The sequence below is a fragment of the Pezoporus flaviventris genome, unplaced genomic scaffold, assembly GCF_033815535.1.
Source record: "Pezoporus flaviventris isolate CSIRO_AGI_PZ_B2104156 unplaced genomic scaffold, CSIRO_AGI_Pfla_v1 ptg000047l, whole genome shotgun sequence".
NCBI lineage: Eukaryota > Metazoa > Chordata > Aves > Psittaciformes > Psittacidae > Pezoporus > Pezoporus flaviventris.
This window is the reverse complement of record NW_026892595.1, coordinates 13,679,160-13,706,089: the sequence shown is the minus strand read 5'-3', so window position 1 is coordinate 13,706,089 and position 26,930 is coordinate 13,679,160. Positions and strand designations below refer to the sequence as shown.

The 26,930-nt window shown below is 36.2% G+C and overlaps 1 protein-coding gene across 7 annotated transcripts in view; it reads right to left on the bottom strand.

Annotated features, from left to right (window-relative positions):
* MINDY3 (MINDY lysine 48 deubiquitinase 3) overlaps nt 1-26,930 on the bottom strand; it is a 52,193-nt gene that overhangs the window by 19,115 nt on the left and 6,148 nt on the right. The window contains exons 2-10 of one of the 7 annotated variants that reach the window (XM_061468348.1): nt 24,389-24,468; nt 22,411-22,468; nt 21,792-21,965; nt 17,341-17,392; nt 15,285-15,399; nt 14,804-14,877; nt 14,309-14,388; nt 9,192-9,262; nt 7,924-8,004 (exon numbers count right to left, since the gene is read on the bottom strand). In XM_061468348.1, the coding sequence (XP_061324332.1) occupies nt 7,924-8,004; nt 9,192-9,262; nt 14,309-14,388; nt 14,804-14,877; nt 15,285-15,399; nt 17,341-17,392; nt 21,792-21,965; nt 22,411-22,468; nt 24,389-24,468 (785 nt within the window). Of the gene's footprint in view, nt 1-7,923; nt 8,005-9,191; nt 9,263-14,308; nt 14,389-14,803; nt 14,878-15,284; nt 15,400-17,340; nt 17,419-19,322; nt 19,364-21,791; nt 21,982-22,410; nt 22,469-24,388; nt 24,469-26,930 lie in introns of those variants that run through there. The other 6 variants (XM_061468350.1, XM_061468349.1, XM_061468352.1 and 3 more) reach the window with 6 other exon arrangements.

Sequence of the window (26,930 nt, the reverse complement as noted above, 5' to 3'; positions counted from 1 at the left end):
ACAAGTGGACCCACCATTTCCATATTACTCCATGCATTTTTCACAACAGGTGCTTCACACATTTACCGCTACAATCTAACCCACTAAAAACATAGCTAGCTAACCTTCAGAAATAATGCAGCATTTAAGGTATAGCCAAAATATTGTTTCATGGAGACGACTGCACATTAGTTTCAAACATTCCCACAGCCTAGCGCTAGTCTTTAAAAATCAGATAAAGTTTAACCAACTGAAGCACAAACTCAGACAATGGAAAGTAAACAGACCATACGCTTTGAAGGGAGCCAGGAAGCTGGAAAACTGAATAAATAGATGATTGATAGAATCACTTTTTTCCTAATTATATTTAAAATAGACTTGAAGTGATTAGGGAATACAATTTTTCTAAAAATGATCAATGTGGTATACATAGTTATTACTTAGGCATATTTTCTTTGCGAGTTTTCCAAGTCAGGAGTGCTCCTATGACATATAAAATTGAGAGGTTAGCAGTTCATGGGAAATTCCTTCATTTTTCATTCGTGGATTTAGTCCAGGTTCTCTTAATTGCACTCTTGCTTTCTTTCCTACTTTCTTCCTTCCTTCCTCTGTTTTAAAGGGTGTCTCATGCAACAAGTGGCTGTGCTTTATTCTGAATTTTTAGATGTGAATTTTCCTGGATCAAAAGTTCCTATCAGGACCACGAGAACTACTCCTCACACCCCATTTTACAAGTTTTCATCTAGGCTTAGAAATAGCATGCAAGGAATCAGTACAAAGTCATTCTCTCATCTACCTCAGCACAAACCAGTATTAAAATGTGTAACATTTCAGGAGTAGTAATTCAGTGACACAAAAATTGGAACAATAAAACCAAAAATACATGAAAAATGGTATCATCTAAGCAGCTCTACACTCAACTACTTCCTATATAAAACTGAATCTCCTCCTCTGAAAGAAAATGGATGAGAAGTCTTTTCCCAAAAGGAAGTAATTTGCTGATTTGCTTAGGGGCACATACAATTACATTTCATGGTCTGTATCAGCCAACCATGAACAATGTCCTTAAATTATCATTGTGAAAGTTGCAGATAATGCGAGGAATGTTAAAAATTTCCTAAAACTTTAAGAACATATAGATATGACTAAATGGCTGAAATTAGTCAGAGAATTAGGGTAAACACAGTGAACACAGTTCTTTTAGAATGGTAAATCCCAAACAATTGGTTAGATTAACATTCAGAGCCTTATACCTCAGTTTAATGCCCTTTACATTACAGTTTCTATGTCTCGACTCAAAAGCAAATGATGCAAATACACATGACTGAGTTACCGCCTTATGATCTTAGTGAGGACCACTTTATGAGCAGCAGATCCTCATAATTGCTACTCATTATTATGGGATGCACAGCAGTTCCAACAAGAGCAATAGAAGCATTACAGGACCCTGACCTAACTCTAGATGTTCTCCCTTTAGAGCTTTTGCCACAAATTATCAAAATGCCTACTACTGCCCAAAAATCCATTTCTCCAGTCTTCAAAGACATTAACTTCTTTATCACCCAACCTCAGGAACTGGAATACCACCAGAATGCTCTTTAATACTTTTCACATGCAATTTCCTCAACATATATAGGTATGTTATTATACTCTAGCCTTGATAAAATTAAATCATGTGATCTTAGATTCCATAGCTATGGCTTTCTATTCCTAGCTCAACATTTTTAGTTACTGTACTAGGCTAATAAAAACAAAAAAATCCACATAGCTGGATCTCCAACACCTCTTTGTAGCTGTGTGGCAGATCACACTCCATCCTTCTAATAATACCTGAAAGACTCCAAAATCCTGCGTAACTAGAGTCCTACCTGACCCTGGAAGATGGAGCTATGATCCTGTATCAGCAATCCTAAAACCAGAAAATCCAAGTCAGGCCCACTAAAATCCTGAGAAATTTAGCACAGTCTCTTGACTCTCTCTGATTTAGGACATGATAATGTATGTCACAACCACAGTGTTTCCTGTCTACTGCATCAGACTATGACTTGGTCTAAGTAGTGTCTATACTGGATTTCTTAAGGCACAATGATCTACAAACCCTACCCTTCATAATTCTGCAGATCAGCCCCAGCTGTCTACCACTTCCATCTACCCACTCAACCTTTCTACTATCCTCCGCATATCTCTGCTCTTCTCAGAAGCCCAGAGTTCTCCAAGAAACTCTGAAGCCTGAAAGGACGTCAGGGAGGCTGTAAAACCAGAATTTGTTCTTTATCTCTTGGATTGGAGAGGGCACACCTGGCTTCTTTCCCAAGCCTTGTGTAAACCATAGAAAAGAACATGTCTTGTGGAAAGTTCATATAGTCACTCCAACTTGCTTTGGTTTCCCCACAGAGCGTCTTTGGTTTCCTGCAGAGCATCTCATGAAAGCTATCTTCACTTAAAGGCTAAATTACATTTCTAATAACCAAAAAACTCCCCAAAACACAGAGACATCATAAATGACAGTGCTACATATTTTTATATTTAGAGAAAATAAAGCCACTATGACTTTGGGTAAATTGATATAATGAACTTGTTTCATTAAAAATAAATATGCCACTGTACACTGCTGCATCACAAACTCTCTTTCACTACAATGAAAAGTTCAGACAAAATCTAGAAGTTGCATGGATAAACACTGGTGTGAAAATCACTGATAAGAAGAAAAAAAGCACAAGTTTTCCCATGGAAAAATCTCCCAAACAAATAAACTGCCCAGAAATGTCTGATCCCAGAGAGAGAAACTCACATCTATGTTAGAAAAAATACCATCCATGAGTACAAACGGAACAGACCCACAAAGAGCAGAATATGGTCTGTGATCTTCCAAATCTAGAATAGGGTATATACCTTACAGAAGTATTTTATTTTGTGGTGCCCCCTGCCAACTATGAGGCCTCAAAGTTGGCCTTTCTGTTAGAAAACAGATTTGGACAAAGCACCTCTTATGAACTACAGCATTATTCAAAACAATTTAAATTCACTTACCAATAGCATTCATACTCTGAAGCTTAAACCAACCAGGTTACTTCAATTTTTGTCGGAGGTCCACAGATCCCACAAGAAACAACCTGCTCTAACATTCCTTTCAAAAAGAGGTCTCTTCCTACAGAAAGGAGCTCTTAGATAGAGCCTAATAGAAATAGCTGAAGATTCACGGCTGATTTAGCCAGGTTAGAGATACTGTCAAGAACAGAGCCGCATTTGCACACAGAAAATTTAAACCCTGCTTTAGTCCAGAAGTTATTTCCGCACATTTATATTCTTTCTATTAGATATCCAGGCTGTCCCAAGCAGAATGAATTCCACTTACTCAGGGAAACTAAAGACTCTGAAACCACATGCTCTGTAACCATTTCCTGAAGTAGAATTCTTCAAAATCTGACTTTGATTTCTTCTCTGGTAATTTCTTCTCTGGACTTTTTCAAAATTTGATTACCTGCTCTCACTGGTCATGGGAGCAAAAAACAAACGAAGGGCACAGCTATTTTTCACTACCTTCTTAAAGTACAAGAGTTCCAAGTTAAAGGATAAATACAATTTATTTGGACATATATAGGTTACTTTTGCAGAGATCAGAGCTGCTAACACATACTAGTAATGGTTGAATTTTTACATATGCATCTTCTTTCCTTTCATGGTCACTGACATTTTCTGTTGGTGTTCCGAGATTAAATGCTGTACGAAATAACACTTGCCCTTAGCCCAGTTCTGATAAATACCACTGACCCAAATTCAGAATCTCCTATGGCAGTGTCAGTGTTTGTTCAGGTGTCCTTCTGATGAACTCTGATGAAAAAGATTGTTTAGGAACAGAAGTGAATGGTCTTTCTTCTGAGAGACAATACTATCAAGGATGCTGAAGAACGGCCCTGAGAACATGCAGAACAGGTTACAGTGATCAAAGTCAGAAAAATAAATGTAATCCAAACCCGTAAGTACTGTCCCAACATAGCAGAACAGGCACATTTTCCTCGAAAAGCAGCAATTTGTAACTTGTTCAGACGTCTCAGCTAGGAGCTTAGTCTGCTTATCTGATTTTTCAGGTCTAGAAGTGCCACAATGCTGCAACTGAAAGTGGACAGATTGTTGTGGCCTCTGTGCTTCAAGACCTGGGAATAAACTAAGAAATTTTTAAAAAACTTACACAGCTCTGAAGTGTCCCCATGGGCAGTTTCAAGTCACCAGACAGACACTCATTCCATGCTGTCTTTTAACTTCCAAAGAGCCTGAATTCAAACTTTCAGACAATGTGAATCTGCACACCAGCAAATAGTAGTTAGAAAGCAGCTATTAACCTGCTGTTATTCTTCCTATTGTTTGTACTGAAATGTTTTCTTGTTCTATTTCACGTAACATTTTCAACCTGTTGGCATTCTTTTATGTAGTGTCTGACCACACTATTGACATTCCTAAAATTCTGGAGAGTCTCAGCTTGTTCCAACTTCCTATGTTACAAGCATCATAAAAATAACCAAGAACTGACCATACAGCATTTGATCCAGAGCATCACAGCTTTATCCGTACATCAAGTAATTTAAAGATGCCCCAATTCTCACTTTTTTCCTACAATAAAATGAAATGAAACAAAAAACCAACCCAAACCCCAACAAAAAACAAAGCCAAAAAAGTCCTTTAAAGTTTATTTTTAGACAACATTTACAATACTATCTATTTCCCTTACTACCATCTGACAGAGCACGCAGGGATACTTAGTGTGTCAGATGAAAGCTTCCTTGTTCATTTTTGTTGGCCTGAGGCCATTTAAAAGTTTTCTTACTCACTGACAGGGAGGAAGGGCAGGGAGAGGCAGGAATGACGACTGCTTGGATTTAGCTTCTTATGAAGAAGCTACATACTCATTTTCAGGGAAAATCTACCTTGTTGCAAATGCACAGCCCATTACCACTAGCAGCAATAGCCACCCTTATTTCTTTAGCAAATGTTAAATTTGTATAGCTGAGCATTAGGCAACTTTCTGGACTTATACACACACAGCTGTAACTGAAAGAAAGAAAACACATCAGGACTAATTAGAGTTCCCTGCTAAAGTGTGTCCCCTGTCCAAACTATTGATACAAGCTTTTGCAGCTCTATTACGATACACATAAGAGTTCCAAAAAGCTAACTATTCAGGTAATACAGATACTTGTATGTCCTTTCCAACTACATTACATACTCACTTGCAGAACAAGCTGTAATATTTTTACTAAATTCAGTATTCCAGGTGTGGCCTGAGTAGAGAGGGAGATGATCCACTGCACTTTAACTCATTGTGTCTGCATGGTTGCCTCCAATGTATCTAACTGTAAATAACTGTTTGGCTGGCAACAGATCAGCTAAGATCCAGGAAGAAAAATTACTGATATTCTCATCAATAAAACCTTCTGCTTGTTGAACCTCCCATGCTTGAGAAATGTCTCCAAGACAGCAACGAAGATTGCAGTTCTGGTGTCCTCAACATAAAAAGGACATGGAACTGTTGGAACAAGTCCAGAGAAGGGCCACAAGGATTATCAGGGGACTGGAGCACCTCCCATATGAAGAGGCTGAGAAAGTTGGGGCTGTTCAGCCTGGAGAAGAGAAGGCTGTGTGGAGACCTCATAGCAGCCTTCCAGTATCTGAAGGGGGCCTGTAGGGATGCTGGAGAGGGACTGTTCATTAGGGACTGTAGTGATAGGACAAGGGGTAACGGGTTAAAAATTAAACAGGGAAGTTTAGGTTGGATATAAGAAGGAAATTCTTTCCTGTTAGGGTGGTGAGGCACTGGAATAGGCTGCCCAGGAAGGTTGTGAATGCTCCATCCCTGGCGGTGTTCAAGACCAGGTTGGACGAGGTCTTGGGTGATATGATTTAGTGTGAGGTGTCCCTGCCCATGGCAGGGGGGGTGGAACTTGATGATCTTAAGGTCCTTTCCAACCCTAACTATTCTATTCTATAAGCAGCTTGAAAGAATTAAAGCTGCATTTACTTTTTTCCAAAATTAATCTGCACTGCTTTTGGCTCCACAGTCTGTTTTTCTGCTTCCATTTTGAAGACTTCTCTCTCATGTAATCAAAATCACCATCAAGATAGAAGTTACATCCTCAGTATCAAGCACCATCTAGGCAATTAACACACGCTAGTTCAACAACTTGCTGACTAACCACTGGCAATTAATTGAAGTTTCTTCCTGTAGTTTTTGGCATGTAGCTTCAACTGACAAAATAAACAGACTGCTGACATGATTCATATTTCCACTGTAGCTGACATCTCTGCTCCACCTGAAATTTTCAGCAACCTTAAATTTAGAAATGGGGAGATGAGACATGCAAATTCCAGGACTCAGAACTTTTACACACCTTCAGCTCCTGCTTCTTCACATCAAATTAAAAAAAAAAAAAAAAAAATCTAGGAAATTCTTTGCCAAGCCTATGTTGCTTCCCTTCCCTGCTTTATTTCTTAAGATAATAATCACAACCTTCAGCTTTCTGCAGGCTAAGCAGAGTTCAGTGAAGAAAAAGGAACCAAGCCGTATTGGAGGCATCGGATTTTGATGCCCCGTTATGTTAAACCCAGCAAACAGGCCCCAGCATCCTAAGAGAAAGAGCATTAGAAATGAATTTCTATCTGGAAAGGGCCACTGTAGAAACAAAACGTAATAACATTCTGGACAAGTAAGGTACATTTGACTAGTATAACAGAGTGATTATGCCTATTTGCATCAGACTGCTATCTATAGGATAAGGTACTGACTTTGATTTCAAAATTGAAATAAAAAAACTTTACTGGGAAGAGAGTAAGGCAGGGAAAAAAAAAAACAAACGTTCAAAGGAGGATTCCTTACCATTGAGTAAGGAAGAAAAAGCATTTATCAGACACAAGGGATTCCGGGAAGCTCTAGCATAGCATTTGCAACAGAATTTGCAAAAAAATATTCAGTGTGCAATACAGACTAATTAATTTAAAGGATTTTTAAATTTAAAGGTAAAGAACCATTGCCACGTGTAAATTCCCAGTGTATTGGGAGGTTTGTTCATTTTTCTAAGAAAAATTTTAGGTTTTGTGTGCCCTTTTTAAAGATTAATTTCCTTAAAGAAAACTTTGGCCTAAACAGCTCAACTTTGTCTTATGTTCTAGTACTTACTTTCAAGATTTAAACCTACAATAGTCATTCATTTGTAAGATACTAAGGACAGGAAAGCTCATTTCTAGTAAGTACTAATAAATGTACTAGTAAGTAGCATTTAAAGTTTCAACAACTATTTTTAAGCAGAAACAAGTGTTGCATAGAAACAGAAAAATGTAAGGAAAGCAATTTAAATCTTCAACTAAAGAAATACATACTGTCTTCTCAGAAAATTTGGTCTCATACTTTGAGAACTCATCTCAAAAGCTTTTTTTATGTTCTACAGATTACAGTACATATTTGATAAAATAAAGGAATTATTATTACAGTCCTGATATGTATTTTAAATCTAGAATAAATACAAGGAATTATCATTACAGTCTTGATACTGATTTTAAATCCAGAACAACAAACTATGGTTATAGATTAAAAATTGTGAAAGTACTGTCAGGGAGATTAAACTACTAACAGGCACCTACCGATAACTATTTCCTTTTTATCTCTCTCACACTACAGAAATTTAAGACAGTGCTTATCCCAGTTATGGTATTCTAAAGCATAACCTTCCCCCAACCTAATAAATTAAGCTAGAACTGAAAGACTTTACTAAAATTTATGAGATATCCTTAAACCATATGAACAACTCGGCCTTCAATGGAAGGCTTAATTAAAACGTTTGGTGACTACATTTTTACATTAAAGCCACATGAAACTCACACTGCAGCAAGACCTGAACTTTGAATTTATGCAGTGTTTATCTGCCCGAGGTTACCAAAAAATCACATCTAACATACCTTGGCAAAAAAGACTGTGAGGTGCGTTTCACTGCCAAGTATCCAAATGGGAAATTTTGGAGATTTCAAATAGGAGCCAACCTAAACAGGTACAACAAAATCAGAAACACAAATCAAACCCAGAAAATTCACCTAGTTAGCGATCAAGTTAATGAGAATTCAGTTAGTGGAGTTCCAACTGCTCTGAATGCAACATCAATGAGATGACAAAACCATCTAAACTACTTAGATTTTAATTTCAACCACTGATTCTTTTTTGACTTGGAAAACAAGATAGCTGATATGATAATTAACTGAAATAAAACAGCAGTGAGATTGTAGTATCAACAATATCCCTTATTTCACCATTGGAGCCATGTTTCAAACTGTACATAAATACTCTTATGCTTAACAATACTACAACTGGATGCTAAATGAGGTAGAAGTCCATACAACTTATTAGCTGGTTTTGGATGAACCAACTCAGAACTGACATTTATGTAATGGACATTTATGTAATGTCCATTTATGTAATGGACAGTTAGTTACAGTCAATACACCAACTACTTAATCCTCTTTAACCCTGAGATAAGCTGCAGGTATTCAATAGAGATTGACAAGAATAATCAAAAAGCCTTTTGAAATTGAGTAGTAACATTGTTTTGAAGTAGTATTTGTAAAGCAAAAAATTTCTCAAATAAAAACCTTAAATCAAGAAACGCACAACAGGAAGAAACAATATGGACTAAGCTGCACTTCAGTTACTTTTGAATGTTCACAGATAAATACATAAGTAACTTTCAGGTCTTGAACATATTCTATTCAGAATACATTTACTTTATAGTCGTTTTACCATATTTACTTATGGCTCTTAAATTAAAGACAGTGATAGCATAAAAAAAACAATAAAACTGCAACATTCATAACAGCAAGCCACTGTGAGACTTTAGAGTTTTATAACCATCTGCGTGACTTGCATTAAGCCTTACTTTAGTAAAAACTTAAGCTTATACCTGGCTATATTACATTGGTATAATAAAGTTCTAATTTCAATAGCAACAATATTTAGTCAGTAAGATGCATTTAACTACTTTATCATGTATCTGTTTTTCATGTGGCATTATAAGGTCCTTTCCAACCCTAACTATTCTATGATTATTCTCAGGTTTAATGTCAACATACTCTGAAAATTCTTTAATCGCAAATTCACAGTGAAGCTGTTAGTAATACTGTCTAAGAGGTCAACAACACCTTAATAGAATTCTTAAATGATGCATAAAACTGCTTACCTTACAATATCTCAGAGATTCCATCAATGTCAAAAAGCCTACTGTTGCCTGTTTATGTATACCAAGAAGTTCTGTTCAAAATAAAGCAAAAAACTTACAAGAAAAATCTGAAAAGACTCTTCTAAGCAGGTTTGTTGTTTTTTTTTAACTTTAAAAATTGATCAAGTAACAACAATTCTAAGAATCATGCAGTTTTAGCAACAATAGCAAATCATCACGATATAGTCAAAAGCTAGTAACAGTTTAATAAGTTCCCTCTCTAAGAGCCAAATGAATAGTTTTACAAGTCTACTGTTGATGGCCTTTTTTCAAAAGTTGATGGATTTGGTAGAATACCAAGTACTTGTAACTTGCACCAGAATTATTCTCAGAAAAATTTAAGAAAAGCAGCTATCTTGAAGAGGAAAGAATCCCATATATATGCATATATGTGTTACCCCACATTCCCCCCCCCCCTTTTTTTTTTTTAAAGGGAGATAGTTCCCTGGTAATTTTTATCCTTTATAATTTCACACTCTGAATAATAAAACAACTTTGCAAATAATAGTTTTGTTTGTAGGAAAGAAAGCATTTACTCTATTTGGCATTCTGTTCCAACTTCCACTTAATGCATCCTACAGCTCTCAAACATACACACAGCTGTCAGGAATAGCTGAAATATTTATGTACAACTGATTGGAAGAGCACTTACAGACCCTTATTGAAGAATAAAAGTTCTTCAAAATTCATGCTTAGAAACTAGCTATAAGATTTGAAGCAGCTCTGGGCTTACATACACATCATCTCAGCAGTGCAAGTATTGTCTACTTGGAACAGCTCTGCTAGGTCCCCAGACTGCCTAAATAAAGAGCAGCACACGCCTGATCCTGCAAATAAACATGGGAACATACACCATGACCAATTTAAAAATATCTATATTGCCTTTTTTCAGAGCACACTGACTTTCTATTTGAAAGTTCCCTCTAAAGCACTAAGTTCCAACTATGTTTTTTAACACTGATCATTCATGTACAACAGCATAAAACTATGACAACCCTTACCGATGGGCTAAAGCCTCAGGACCAGAGCTAGTAAAATAAGCTCTTCTAAATTTTCTGGACTTCCAAAAACCAACTCTGCATTTCACCATAACTCATAGCGCTAGGCATGGTATGCCATGCTCCCTTCACCAACTTCAAGCTTACCTCACCGATTTTTGCAACAGTGCACAAGTTATTATAGTGATGGCTTAGCTTTTTCCTCTACTGTTTAGCAAAAAAATAACCACCCCCCAAAAAAAAACACAACCCAAATAAACAAACCAAACAAACAAAAAAAAGAACACAAAAAAAAAACAAACCCCACCCAACCGAAACCAAACCAAACCCCAACTTCAACAAAACAATTGCCAAAACCTTACAAATACTAACTTATTCCCTACCTTTGTGGCCTGGCAATACAACTGCTTCCTTGGAGTTGTCAGCTATACATATTAAAAGGTTCTTTTTTACAGTGCAGAATTCTTTGATTTGAAACTCTGTTTTTAAGGATTATCTTCAAAATTGACTGGAATTAAAACATTGAGGGGGGGACAGATAATACTTTGCAACAGCCCATTATCTCACTGACTTACAGCTGTGTTGCTATAAACTACCATACACTGAAACAATTCATCCTTTCTTTGAGCTGAGAGCAAGAGAATTAGCTTAATTAAAACACGAAAAACCCACTAATGAAGGATCCTTCAAACTAGGGAAGAGCTATTTTTCAGAAATAGCACATTCATATGTGCAATGAAGGGAAACAAATGGCAGAAGTAAGCAACAGAAAGTTAAAAAATTTTAACACATCACATGTATTTCTTAAAAATCATTCACAGATATCAATCTAAAGTTCAGTCTGCTAAACTAAGGCTTCAGATTTGGGAGCTAATGCTCAGATCAGTACAGCAAAGTCACATATAAATAATACTTAGTACTCAGAAAATGATTTGGAATGATTCTATGATCTAAGTATTTTCTTCCCTTGACAGATAACTGAGTATCTCATAGTCAAGCTACATTCATCGTGTATCTGAAAGCTGTTAGGTAACCTTCAGCCCAGTCACTGGTCTACCCATGCCTCCTTCAGAATTAGTCAACTGAGAAGACAGGAACAAAAGCAAAAATCACTCTTCTACGAGTTACAAGGAAACAAAGGAAATCAAGCTGCTCTAAATCAAGGTTCATCCCTGTTTATACCATCACCTGCCAGAAAAAAAAACAACACACCCCTGCAGGAGATATGGTAATACCAAAGATCACCTAAGAAAATGAATATGTACACCTCTTGTCAGAAAGTTAGTTTCTCCTTTTTCAAAAAGTACTTTTGCAACGTAATCCAATTTCTAAAAAGGGAGAAACCTCAAGCCTTTACAAAAAAAAAAAAATCGGGTCCAAACAAACGACGGTTCTAAAAAATCTAACGATAGCTTCCAACTGTATCGGATACCGCCACCTAGTGACAACATGAACACATGAGGAATTCTTGGACACTACTTAGAAAAAAACTATTACAGCATTTTCTGTATTTATATTCAATTGCTACACGTCACATAAGAATTAAACTCTTTAATAAAAAAGAAAAAATACATCTACCTCCCTATATTCTTCCTATCTTGGGTGATAGGATTTAGCGTAAGGTGTCCCTGCCCACGGCAGGGGGGTTGGAACTAGATGATCTTAAGGTCCTTTCCAACCCTAACGATTCTATGATTCTGTAATTGTGGCAAGAGAAGAGAATATAGTAAGAAGAAAGATTTAAAGGGGAAGACACAGAAAGTTAAAGAAGACGCATCATTCCACTGGTATTCTTATCAGTGGTAACCACGAATAATTCCAGTTAATAACTCCTAGCATATTTGGAAAATATGCAGTACTGCAAGAGTCAGAACTCTGAGTATAATCTGCAAACTACCTGGTAATCCCTGAAGTTCCTAATTTAGCATGTTTTTTTGTCACTGATAAAATTACTGGCAGGACCTTTAAAATGGCTTTAAAATAATTTTAAAGACTTACTTCTTAATTAAAAATTTATTACCTAAACAGCTGAACATGAGGTAAAGCGGCTTCACGTAACTTCTGAATAAAAATTGTAAGGCAAATGCCATTTCAGAAATCCAATTTAGTAAACGTGTTTACTTATGATAACAGCATCACTTAACTAGCATCTTTTCTGTTCCTGCGTTGTGGCTGCATCTTCATACTGCTGCTCCATGCTTCACTGCTGCCCCTGCAAATATGCCATGAACCACATCACATCCATTGCTTTCTGCAGCTCCTTGGCACCACTGTTCCCCCAATGAGAGGGATGCCTCTCCTGTCCCTCAGTTTCAGAAGTTCCTAATTGCAGAAGTACCTGAAATCTTTCCATTATGTTTATACATGGAAAGATAAAGCAGCACTGGCAATCAACTCTGTACAATACTAATGTCAAACCATCCAACTTGTATTTCCTTGACCAGATGAATTTTAGGCAAGTGACCAGTAACCAAACCAGAAAAACGCACAAAAAGCTAACTTCAAAAAACAGTCAGCAAATATATTTAGTACTTGTTATTTTTAAACCTGCAACCTTTCTGCAAGAGAAACTCATAGCACTGGTAGAAAAGATGCCAAAGAAAGTCAAAATGCTAGAGAAATGACTGAAGAAGATGACAAACACGACTGATAAAGGAAATGTGACAATGTATCTAAAATTCAGTCTTGGCTACACAGCTGTGAACAGTACTGGTTGCTCTTCATCCCTCTTGTTGATAGACTACACAAATCACTTTGTAATATACCGATTATAGACTTAGAACAGTGAATTAGCTGGGTTTGACTGTAATTATCCCAAGCATCTGAAGAAAATGGAGGGCTCCCAACATTAGTTAATTTCAATTACTCGACTGGTGAAAAACAGGACATGTAATACAAGATTCTTAAAACGTACAAAAGATTATATTCTGGTCCTTCTCTCACCCCAAAGAGAGACAGATGTTTCTATGGGAGTTCTGTATTTTTAGGGCAGAACTGATGAGAACCTAAATGTGAAATATTACAGAGTGCAAACAGTTCAATATTCTCAGAAAAATAAAACAATTCTAACTTAGGTAACTAACAAATAAGGTCTACCAGACAGAATCTGAAAGACAAGGGGATGAACTGCAAAGATTTCAAAAAAAGTTATATTAAATTGTAAAACAGCAAATTATCCTAGTGCAAAGGAAAGTTGCAAAACAATTAAGATTGATCATAATCTAACAATTCAGACTGATAAATCACAATCTAAAAATCAAAAAGTGATGACCTGGATGACAGAAAGATCATTGTAATAAGCATGCTGATAAACCCAAGATAAACTTTGGAGAAGTAGCAGAGAGGCTGCAAACACTTTCATAATCCAACTGTTCCTGCTTTCAAATAATTTCTGTTTGTCAGATGAAATGCACAAACCCCACAAAAGTTTCCCAGTCATCTCTGTGGCCCTCCACCACACTCACTCCACTACGTCAGTATCTCTCCTGTACTGGGGAGCCCAAACTGGACATAACACTCCAGAGGTGGTCCCACAAGTGCCAGACAGAGGGAAAGAACCATCACTTCCCTCCTCCTAATGCAGCCCACAGTGCAGCTGGCCTTCTTTGCCAGAATGGCACACTGATGCCTCAAGGGCAACTCACTCAGCTCCTTTCCTACAAAGCTGCATCCTAGCCAGCCAGTCCTGCCTTGTGCTCTCGCATAGGCTTATTCCATCCCAGATGCAGGATTTGAGTTTTATGAGGTTCCTGTCAGTCCATTTCTCTAGTCTGATGCAGCTGTTCTGAATAGTGGCCCTATCCCCGTTGTAATGACGAACTTTCACAACTTCCAAAGACTGCATTCCCTTCCATTATTCAGGCCACCAGTTACCATTTCAACCTGCAGCTGACAATCCTGTATTCATCAATATTACCATCAGAGATTTAGTGCAAGTATGTTTTATTTCCACTGGAGGTCTGCTTAAATCAAAGGACAGTAAACAAGGAGACTATCAAAACAGAAATAGAGCACAGAGCATATTCCAAATCTGTAGGTCACAGTAAAAATATGAACAAGCATAAAACAGAATCAACTTACTCATTCCTGAACATTCTCTGTCTCCATCCCACACATTAGAAACAGCATGCCCCGTCAACAGGAGGTTAATCAAACTTTGGCTACATAACAGAAAGAAATAGCCTATCAAAAGGGATATAAAATTTATTTCTGAAAAAGTGGTTAACTCTAACAAATGAAAAAATATTGTATTATCTGGTCAGCTAAGCAAGTATTACGTATATTCCTTTAATTAGCTTGTATTTCTAATTCAGTGATGCTAATACTATCTCTACTCTTTCAACCAACACCTTGATATAAAAATGTAGCTTCGCATTTCAGAATTATTCCTCTGAAAATTCACCAATAACAGAAGCATTTCCTCAGAAATGTGTTACTTTTAGCTATTTTAAAGTTATGGTTGACTCTTTGTTGTCATATCAGTAATTTCCTAGAAGAATGATCAGCTACAGAAACAAAAAAAAAAATAGCCCACTAATCTATTTCAAGAGGCAGCAACCATATTTTGCAGCTTACCTTCCATGACCATAAACGGGATCTATCAATGGCTCAGCTGCATCTTCAATTTCATTTTTAATATTTTCAATACCCTGCCGAAAAATTACAAACTTTTTTCTCTTTTAAGGAATAACTTGCCACATTTACAACAACAGAATGCAACAGTAAAACATTAGGAGGTTGATGCCCTTATATGAACTGATACCTAAAGACACTTCATTTAGTAAGAGATGTTGGGGATTTATGAGGAAATATGTTTCCAAAATATGTAATTCTATCATTAAAGGAGAAAAAAAAAAAAGGACTGAGGTTTTCAGGTTTATATGCTGGAAATGAACTGCAACATGGAATGAAGACACCATTCCATGCATTTGTCTAGATTTTATTCAGTTTATCAGTTTAGTGTTCACCTTTTATGGAAAAAAAAGGTTATATGATCAAACTTTCTCTTAAAAAAGAAAAGCACACACACATAAAAAGCATCAAACAGCCCACAAACCTTTGTGAGTATTACAGAATACAGAAAGAGCAATACACCAAATCTGTTTGTCCACACCGAATACTGATCCCAAACTGCATCCTTCATTTCAGGGAAGCTTTTGAATGCTCGTTTACTAAAGACAGAAAAACCCAACAAAAAAGAAGAATGTATTTAGATGAGGCATTAGCATAGTGTCACAAAGCACAAATAAGAACTACTAATACCTAACATGATTAGTGTCACAAAGCACAAATAAGAACTACTAATACCCAACATGAAAATATCCAAGTAAAAGCTGAGTAAAACTGGTGTTATATACAGAATGACATAGCAGCTGTTCTAGGGTTACTATAACTGCCATAAAGTCATGAGTATTTACCCATCAGAAGATGAATAATTCTGGAGCAATGTGCAAAAATGAACAATTCTGGAGCAATGTGCAAAAATGAACACAGTTTTTATATGCAAACACTAACCATAAAGTTACACACACGTGAAATAGCAGAGAGGGCTGAACCAGTAATTCTACAACACACTGTTACTGAAACTGAATAGTCTATATATCACCAAAATAAATTTGCATTACACAGCATTCTGAAAGATTTTCAGTCCATAAACAGTGGCGAAAAAAATCTTCATGTAAGAACATCTTTCAGGCTTTCAAAGTAATTATTTCATTTCCCAGGAAAATTTGATTTTGTTAAACTAGCTTTGGTAAAAACCAGTATGTTCAAAACCACGAGTGGTATGTTAACATCTGGGAAACTTATCTAGTTCTATAATAGGGTTGCTGTCTGGATGATAAGGTAACTCCAGGTGATCATATATTTAAAAAGAAAAAAAAAAAAAGGAATTTGAAAAAAAAAAAAAGAGGAAATGAAAAGATCCATCAAGGTTCCAATGCACTTTCTATTTCTTGGGCTATTTCTTGGGACAGAGCTAAATACTTTTCGTAACACAAACATCAGGTCATACTGAGTAACTCAAACTAGATCACACTCTCTGCTTATCTTGCATAAACTTGTGTGTTAATTTCTTTCACACTTTTATTAAGTATTGTTTAAAAAAAATAAACAGCTACAAAAATATATATCCATACAAGGGTTTATTCTGGCTAACATTTGAGATTTTTAATCTACCTTTCATTATCAATAGGTATGCATGGCACTCAAGGTATGCAAGGCAAAGTTAGTTCTGAAATCCATCATTCGTCTTGCTCTGAAGGCATATGCCAGGGCTAATTTTCAGTGAGAAAGGCTGAGAAAAACTGAAGTGAGTACCACAAGTTCAAAGATGGAGGAGATGAGTGGAAGGGGTAGGGGGAGCAGGAAATTAGTGTTTTGATCAGATAACGTTAAGAGAAATTGTATATCTTCCTCTTTCATCTTTCTTCATATGATGATGGGTTTAAAGAACAAACTATAATTACTACTGATATGATAACCAGTAGTTGTTGTAGTTCTAATTAGCAACATTTTCCATCTCAACTGTTTTTTTTAAGTTCTGTTGCTCTTTATTTCCTCTTTGGGGATTTATTTGTATAATGATTACAACAATTACTAGAACTGTAAGCTCTGCATTTAGACCCCCAGAAGACAGCAGTTTTTAAAGCATGAAACAAAAATCAGTCTCAGAAATGAAATATTCTTACAAATGTTTCTTATGTTGTCTCAAATAAGGAGAAATACTACGTCACATTTTTTCAGTATATATAAAGTTTTTCAGCTAGAATTACTTGTGAAGACTATGTATAAATACTGAGGATTAACATCTTCAACTTAAACGTGAATCTTAATGAGATGTGCTCGTATACTTGAAAAGCACAAGTTATTTGGCAAATTTCCCACATTACATTGCTCCAGTTTTATTTTAAAGCTAATGCTTATGCTCAAAATATTCCATTTTAAACAGCAAAATGCAAAGAAAAACCACCAAAACCCCCAAACCAAAATTTGAAATATAAGCTTAACCTGATGTGTAACACAAAAAGTTTCTGAACATACCCCTTTCAGGGCTGTGAATATTAGTGTTATTTCAAAATATTGTATTTTAAATGTTCCAACATATTACTTACTGAATTAATGCATGAAATCGCTCAAAGCCAAGCTCTTCGACAGCCAAGGCAGCTATACACAAGAGACACTTTTCAGCACTACACATGGCAAAAAAATGACACAAGATACACACAGCAAGCTAGTATACTTTCAAGCTTTAATTATATTTTTAATCCTCCCTTGAGATTGAATTTTTTAAAGTGATTAGTATAAAATAATTCACTGCACCATTAAGATTCCACCATACAAATTAGTGAGAACATTTCTATTTGGACTAATCAATTTATTAAAAACACAAAGCTACTGGAGTGGGTAGCCTTGAAAATATTTGTCAAATACTAAGCACTTGTTTACAAAACATGGCTGTCACAAAGTCATCAAGCATATGCACACTGTAAATATAATTTTGCAGGTCAAGAAGAAGTACTATCTCCTAGAAAAGCAAGCATGATTATTTGGATTAATTTATCAATGTAGGTAAGCTGTATTTTTAATTCATGTATACATATCTATTACCAAAATTTTGTGGGTTTTTTTCCCTTTTAATGTCTAGTTATTACAAACAAATAGAATTATTCTAAACAGTGTTATACATCCTATTTTTAAAGGAATTCTCAATGGTTTCTTTTAATAATGAATAAACAGCCTTTCAAATAAGATTTGCGTCTAAGACAGAAAAAAAATACAGCATTAGTGTCTTCCCAAGTTCAACACAGGCTTTATACCTTTGTTCCCCTCAACATTTCCAAACCAAAGAGATGAAATAAACTTTTAAAATCAAATTTGTTTTTTACCAAGGGGAAGTCATACTTCCCAGTTGTGCAATTATCAAATTCTATAGGCTTTCAAATATTAAGACTCTAGCAGTCTTTAGTGCCCCTTAGGTCCACAAGGACTTTATATTCTTACTAGAAGAATAATACAAATGAGCCTTCTGATAAACGCCACTTAATGATGAATATCTAAAAAATGTCTGACCACATAGCTACTGAATTTGGCTGCATTCAACTCATTAAAGACCTGAAGTCATAAGGCCAATACTACTGATTAATTCTTCCCACAAGAATTCTAGGAAAGACTTTTTATGCCCCTTCTGATTATGTTTTGAAAGATGCACTTGACTCTCCTAAATGCAAATACAACAGTTACTGCAGCAATAGAATACTTTTATTTTCTACTTTAGAAATAATGCAGCAGTAGTCCTAAGAGTGTTAGGTTTTGACTTTTGAAAAACTACAGAGTCCGTAAAATTACACTACTAAGAGCAGAACTAAACTTAAGAAAATTTTTAAGACTTTAATTTAAAATATGAAATAATGAATCTAAACTGCAGGAAATGCTCCAGGAACTAACCCTGATGCAAGAATGTATGTTTTGTAAACAGAAAGTTAGAGGGACTAAATCATATAAAGCAGTCTTTGAACCTGGGAACTTGCACTACTACAGCCAATGCATGGCCAACAAGAAGTCATTGGTATACACCACAAAAGCAGATGAAAAATGCTATTGCATTCAGTAAGTGTGCTCGAATCCACCTTTTGTTCACACAGCAGGATGATAGGCAGTTTCATTCTGTTACTACAGAACAGAGTGAAATGGTAAGAGAACTACTATTTGAAACAAACGGAAAGAAGTAGAAATCCTAAAGAAAAGTGTAACTATATGTAATCCAAACAATGCTAAATAAAGACAGTGCTTAGACGAGAGGAAGAGAACAAATAGCATTAGAACATGAGCTGTACGAGAGACACAACTGGATAGAAACTCATGCTGTGTCTAATGATATTTCATGGTTTTATTATAAACACATTCCCACATTCAATTCCCAATTAGCAGTAGCCTGCCACGTGGAATTGTATTTGTAATACCCTCCCACGCATCTCTTAAGTCCTACCAACTATGACAATGCCAGTTCCTATTTTTATTGATTACAGCAACCAAGCATGAAATAAGTTTATTCCTTTGCACTAGTAGTAACAGAACTCTACATAATTAATAATACCTTCTTCTCCACATCTTTGTCCCAAGCTTAACCAGGCAAGAAGCTAGTCTAGCAGGACAGAAAAGAAAAACAAAACAAAAAACCCTAACAAATACATATTAAATCAGGAAGTGTATTGCATTATACATATAAAGTAAAATACTGTTTGAACTGTAAAATACATATAAGAGGTACATTCAGTGTCTAGCAAGGAATGTAGGATAAGAACAATGAAGATCAACATTGCTCATAACAAAAGTAGACTTCATGCTGTGTATCCTGCTGTTCCTAAGAACATTCCATGGTACTGAGGACAAGTCATGCAGAACTTGTAGACTTGTACAGAAATATGAAAAATATAGATATGTAACAGAATGGATTAGTTCATTAATTGTGTGTTGAGAGCAATTACTGTGTGTTTAACAAGACCTTCTGCTAAACAGTTTCTACAGTTAAAAGTTCTTTAGAATAAGGCAATATATTAATAAACAGGACAGTAAAAGTGCATGGATTACTTCACTTTTTCTTCAAAGGAAGCTTCATAATATGAGAAAAAGTTTCAGACAACTAAAAAAATCCACAGAAATTAGGAATTTCAGTTATAACTGCCTTATCTTGCAAAGGAAAATTTTCTTTTTTCTTTTAAAACCAAAAGCTGTATCTACAACTTTCTCTATACTTTTTCCTAATACAAAACCCCTGCTTACGTGGTGACCAGTTTTTTTCAATTAAGTAACATTTTAATTATTGTTTGAGCCTTCTAAAGCACATGGAGCATCTGACAGAAGCAGATGAAGATGACTTGTAACACAAAGAGCTCCAGCACTACTAATTGCTATAGCTAGCTGTGCACATATAAATCTACTTGCAAAATTCTGACTTTGTAGTTATGCCACAAACTGCAGAATAAAATATTCGTTCTATCAAAAGATGGCACCTTTATAAGCATGTTCTCATGCAAAAAGCTTTTCATACTTCTGAAGGGACACATTTGGAACAAAAACTGAAAGAGGCTTATCTTTTAAGATGTTAGGTATCTCCTAATAAAAGATTAATAAATACATGTCTCAATGATCATGTGTGCATAGATAAACTTCCCATGTCACTGGCTCAACAGCAGTTAGATGACTAGATGTTGTATCTTAGCACAACAGATGATGTATACTAGATCCTGATGTTAGTGATTAATCATAGAATCTCCCATTAGAAGGGACCCATAAGGATCATCAAGTCCAACCCCTCACTCCTCACAGGTCTACCTAACACTAAATCACGTGATTAAGAGTGTCCTCCAATTGCTTCTTCTGACAGTCTTGGTGCTGACTGACCTCTCTTTCAGTGAATAACATTTTCCTAATGTCCAAACTGAACAGCCCCTGACACAGCTTCATTCCATTTCCTCATGTCCTATCATTGGTTACCAGGGAGATCCTCTCTGGAAGACCTCCCCCTCTGCTGCCCCCCCTAAGGAAGTTGTGTACTGTGATGAGGTCACCCCTCAGCCTTCTTTTCTCCAAGCTATAAACAAAACAAGTGACCTCAGCTGCTCCCCATAAGTCCTGCCCTCAAGACCTTTCACCACCTTGGTCACTCTCCTCTGGACACACTCTAATAGCTTACTGACCTTCTCCTATTTAGATGTCCAAAACTGCACACAGTACTCAACAGGGGGCCTCACCATTGCAGTGTAGAGTGGGATAATGACCTTCCTCAACCAGATAGCTGTGCTGTGCTTGATGCACCCTAGGACACATTTGGCCCTTTTAACTGCCAGGGCACACTTAACTCATGTTCAATTTGCCATCAACCCAACCCCCAATTTAATGCCTTGGATGGAACAACTGTACAGAATCTTCTTCAAACTGTTTGGGAAACAATAGTTATGACAGTTATTGCAGTTGTGCAAAGTATCAAGCTGGATATGAAGGAATCAAGACATTTCCAAAAAACAGGTAACAAAAAAATTCTAACTCAAAAAAACTAAAACAAAACCCTCTTTAATCTACTAGATTTGATTAAGCTGTTTTGGTACTGCACATAATCAAAAGAAAAAAGACTACTTTTACATAACAGGGGATCCAGAATATTTTATAGCAGATCAAGCACTGCAGAATTTCCTAAAAAAACTCTTCCAAAATAAAGCAACAAGTGACACATCAAAATATTCCTCCAGTGTTAGGAAGCATATAGATTTTTTCAAATTAAAGTCACACCAGGTCCCAATAAATAACAAAATAAAATTGAAAAATTACGGAAATTGCTCAAATTCAAAAGAAACACGTTAGAACTCCAGTTATAGATAGCACATTCCTTTCAACAAGAAGGATCAATGCCTCTGATTATAACAGACAAAAAACCATCTCTTGCTAATGGAATCACAAAGGCGAAAAAAAAACAACTGTGTAACAACAATGAGCACTGCCCCTCAAAAAAAAAAAAAAGTAATACTTCAGTAAGAGATGGGTAACTTAGTATAGAAATACATCTTACAAGGCTGCTCCTCTTGACGACTAGATTCTGCAGGACTTTCAGAAATACTAGCAGTTTCTTCAGTTGTTTTTCCTCTTATCCACGTTGCCAGAGAGTACGACTCTGAATTATCAGAGCAAGCCATTTCCAAAATGTCACATAATGTATGACAGAGAAGGTTCTTCTGGTCCTCTTCTGAAAGATCAGAAACCTACATGAGTTCAGTTGCTGCTAATCAGTACGTTATATAAGACACTAGGATCTTTTTTAATACATTGTTATCTAAATAATTGAGTTTATTACTTTTATCTTATTAATTATTAATGTTAATTGCTGTTGGACTATACTGGACCAAATAGTTATAAAGCTGTCTTTAGAAAAATGTGGTTTAATATGATTTCTAATCCATTTCCTTTGCTAATAATAGATTTCAATTAAATATTTATAAAACACGGAAGTACTATGGACAGGCACAGACCTCACAAATGGGAGTTTAGAGACATGTATACATACTGTATGACTCAAAATGGCATGGAAGCACAGTTTAAAATATACAATATTTTGAAGTCTTTGTACTGGGACATGCTTTACAAATAATTCAAATGGAAAAAATAAGGAGAAAAAGAAGACATCTCAGTACCTGGACAGTCTCTCCAATTAGACTTCTCACTGGTAAAAAGCCTCTTCAAAAGGAATGCCTTTGTTATCAAAGCATAAAATAATATTAAAATACAAGACACACCAACTTTTACATTGTGTCACAGAGCATTTCTGTACATTGTTAGAAGGGTTTCAAGATGCTCATCATTTAGTAGGAGACCCTGAGCCTGAACTGTTTACTGATTTTTCCCATTCAAACGAACTACAAAGGTAGCGTCATACTTGATCGAGTTTATATCTCGAGCGTGCTTCAAATACACAGAGGGTATATCTACATAAACATCTCCAGACTCAAAGGACTGCATTAATGGAGTAGAAAGCCCATCTCTTTTAACCACTGCAACTCATAATTCACATATCAGAATAACAAAAAACTATGCATATGTATATCCCTGCTTTGTTTTCCATCAACACTAATGCTGTAATTAGAAGAACAGACTCAAAGAGAAGGAGCAATGAAAGAAAAAATTTTGGCAAGTAGACTCCTGGTCTTTGTAATTACTCTGTTAAGATGCTGTTTCAGGTACTTGTAGCACCTTAAAAATAGATGCTTCAACTTTCACTTCTTCCCTTACAGAACTCACTCTGTTTTCCCATCACAGATCTTTTACATATCTTTTTTAGAAATCCATAGCAGCAGTAGGCATTGCAAGATCTCTCTGATCACTTCCTCCATCCCTACATCTAATTCATCTCACTTTTAAACATGCTTTAACTACTTAATTTAAAGGAAGTTTAACTACATATAAAACTGCAAATCCACTGTCGATAAAACCATTCAATACTGTAAAGACTTGGCACTGCCTTTAAGGAGCCAACTGGTCCTATTCTTTACTCCCTCCACTCCTCCAAATTAAAGATTTGTAATTCTAACATCAGAGACACTGCACATCTGTTTTTAAGACCACAGAACTAGACACAGCCATGTTACAGAGTGCAATTCATAATATAACATTTTTCTATTGACTGTTTACAACTACACAAGCAGTGCTTCTTCCTGTGGTACAAGTCTTTTGGTGTGACCAGTGTCTATAACATCCAGAGACGTTCCACAACATGAGTTGTCTGACTGAGATACCTCCCAGTTCATGATCCAATTAACTCTGCTACATGACTTTAATTTCCACTATCAGTGGGCAAGGCCTCAACACAGGCCTAGACACACCTGCAGAATTTGATCTGTGTGTTAAGAATGAGTCAAGAGCAGGTTACCAAAAGAGTAATCTGACCCATGACTCGGTGTCTGCCTGATTCTACAGGGTGCTCCTGAGAGAATCAGAGCAGTCACAGATTAGACAAACTGCTCTAGCAGAACAGACCCAGCCTACAGGTCATATAACCTGTACAGGAGTCACAAGTGCCCTAGAAACTTAGAAGTGGAAGAAGAAAACAAAAACAAAAAAATAATCACAATCACAGTTGGTTGAGCACATCTGACGCACAAGTGAAATCCTAAACATGTATCCAGAATAAAAATATATGCACCTGATATACTTCAATTATTCTGCTAACATTTCCCCTTTTCTCACATAGCAAACCTTGACAGGTTCAAAAACGCATTACTTCAAATCCTTCTAATAGAGTTTGCTAAAGCAGCCATTGTGACACATATATTACCCTTCTTAAGGACAGGGAATTTGACAGATGAGAAAGGATTAGGATTACATTTATATCTGATCTTTTACTTCTCTCCTCTACCCTGCACTACCCACTTCCAAGTTAACCTCTGCTTGGATCAACCTGCACCACTTCCTCAAATTTCACTTCTGTAAAATTATAGTTCAAAATCAGACCATCTCTGCCTTTCTACCAAGTTTTCTGTCTCCTCCACACTGTATTATGAAACCCAAATACAACTGATCTGCAATTCTTTTAATATTTATTTTAGTTCCACATACATAAAGAATAGATTTTGGGCTTACTAATTCTAAACCATTTCTACAATAAAAACATCTTACCTGCACTGGTGCAATCACTGCACAAGGGCCACCTTCAAATTGTTCTAATGCAGTTGATTCAGATTCACTAAAGACAAATCCTGTCAAATGAAAAATTAGTATATTTAGTGAAATATGTAAACAAGCACGTTTATATATACTCCTTCCCTAACAGAAATGACACCTGATTTATTCTCCTCTACAAGTTAGGTAAGTTTTCAAGATTTTTTTTCCTTCTGATTATGCAAAAGGATGTAGTTCAACTATTTGAAGAAAAAAAAAAAAGTCATGAATACAGGTGAAAGCACAGAAATTATTTATCTCAGCAATGAAATCATGACCAAAAGGGGACAGCTAGGGTTTTAAAGACAAGGATTCTTAACAGCAAAACTGTCACTAGGACACATTTGGCTGAATACATTAACCATAATTTTATTAGGATTTCTTATATATAAAATAAAAATTGTGGTAATATTTTGTTTTACATATGTAAGATAAAGGTTGTCTTTGGACCCTCACTGAACATGAATGTTTCTCTTCCCTATGAAGGGCACAGTATGTAACCCACTGAACTCATTTCTGGCTTATTATTGCTTCCTGTTAAGACTGAATTATGCTGAATAACTGAAATATTCACTTGTAACCACTGAACCAAGCCTCTTATGGGTGTTCTTTCAGATAAGATACACTATATTTATTGAGATGCAAAATCACTCATTTCCCCCCTCCCCCCAACCTTTAATGTATTTGTATTTCAGAATTACCTTACTGCCATGTAACAGAGCAAATGCTGGAGCAATTACTGCAAAATTGTTTGTTACTACCTTGCCCCTTAAACTTTTCTTCAAGATGCGGTGATTCACAGCTTGCATTTCTCACAGATAAGTGCATATACATGGATAATTACCTCAATAAAGCAGACACCCAGCAACCTACCCACAGTGAGTGATAGTTTGCATTATTTTCTAAGTGCTGATAAGATTGTGTTGAAGTTACTCTAGTTCAATGTAATCTAGAAACCATGCAACTGTAGTCAGCAACCCAGCAAGCACAAGCAAGTAGAGGTAGGGAGTAAAGGGACACACATGCACATTTTCGCAGCAGTGTCAGGCTTAGCACAAAGAATATTCAGTGCTGCTTTCCCACACTTTCTCCTCTTCCCAATTCTGTATCATTGCATGCTGCCATATCAAAAGCATCTCTAATCCCTGGATGTGAATATGTACTGGGGAAATGCATTTCCCCAGTGCAGACTTCCACACTATTGCATGACAGCTATAACATCCAAACCAGCACAAGAGGATTACTGCACGGTCTGTGGGCCATATTTCATCACATAAATAACTGTTGTTCAACGACAATGTGATTTTATTTTAAAAGGATGGATCATTGTAGCAGTTCTTTTAAAAAAATGGGGTTTCCCTTGTGTCTGACTGAAGGCTTCAGGGTTTGTTTTTTTTTTTTTAACTGAATGTGCAAATGTGCATTACAGACGTTTATTTTGTATCTGAATCCCATATGCAGATGAATCCTCCATACTTAAGTCCCCAACATCACCTAATGTAGCAACAAAGCTCCATTAACCCGTACTTCAACCAAAGTCTGCACTCATTAAGCCTGTTAACATGCTTCAATAAGAAATATCACTAATCCTTTAAACTTTCCAAATTAGTTTACGCAGGCTTATGATAGTAAAAGCTAAGTCATCTTCTACTTTGAAGCGTGACAGCATGCCATCTGAACACACCGCAACCGCCAGGCTTTTTTTAGTTGTTTTAATGATTTAGCCACTGCAGAAGAAAAACATACTTGGATGTGGTACCACTCAACCACATTTAAGAAATCTTGAATTTGTTTCACATTCTTCAGGCTTCTTATAGAAGGCATGAGCTGTCTCAGATTAAACCTGCTCTATTTTTCGTAACTGCTACCTAAAAATAAAGAAAATCGAGTATGACCCTCCAGAGTGAACACAAATTTGAGGTAGATAATTCAAAATTGATATTACACAGAATTTAACAGAATCCAACCAAAGGAAAAAAACCACGCTTCATGCCTAACAGAATACTTAATTTCTTCTTACCTAAATGTTGCTTAATGGATAGTAAACATCAATTTTGTTCTAGAAGCTGTTAAGACCTTAAAAGTTAAGTGCTTCAGGGATATTAGTCTTACTCTCTTTTTTAAAACTTCTACAAAATCTGAAGTCAGCTCAGGCAAAATTTCAAAACCCTATAGTGTGAAGTCCAGCTGGGTTAAAGGATACCGCAGCCTGCAATCACACCTAGTTACCTTTCTATCCTCCACAGTAATTACACCTTGGGCAATCTCTATAAACATCCATCAACTCCAGGCTCATCCATGTGATTCATAGGAATGGCCTGGCCACCATTTAATCTACCACCCAAGACTAGCAGCTCTAATCCAGACTAATTTATACTTAAGAGCGAGTGGGCTGCAGCTAAATGCAGCCAAAAGCATTTAAAAAAAACCAAAAACAAAAACAACAACAACAACAACAACAACAAAAAAAAAAACAAAAAACTACCTCCTTGTTATCCAT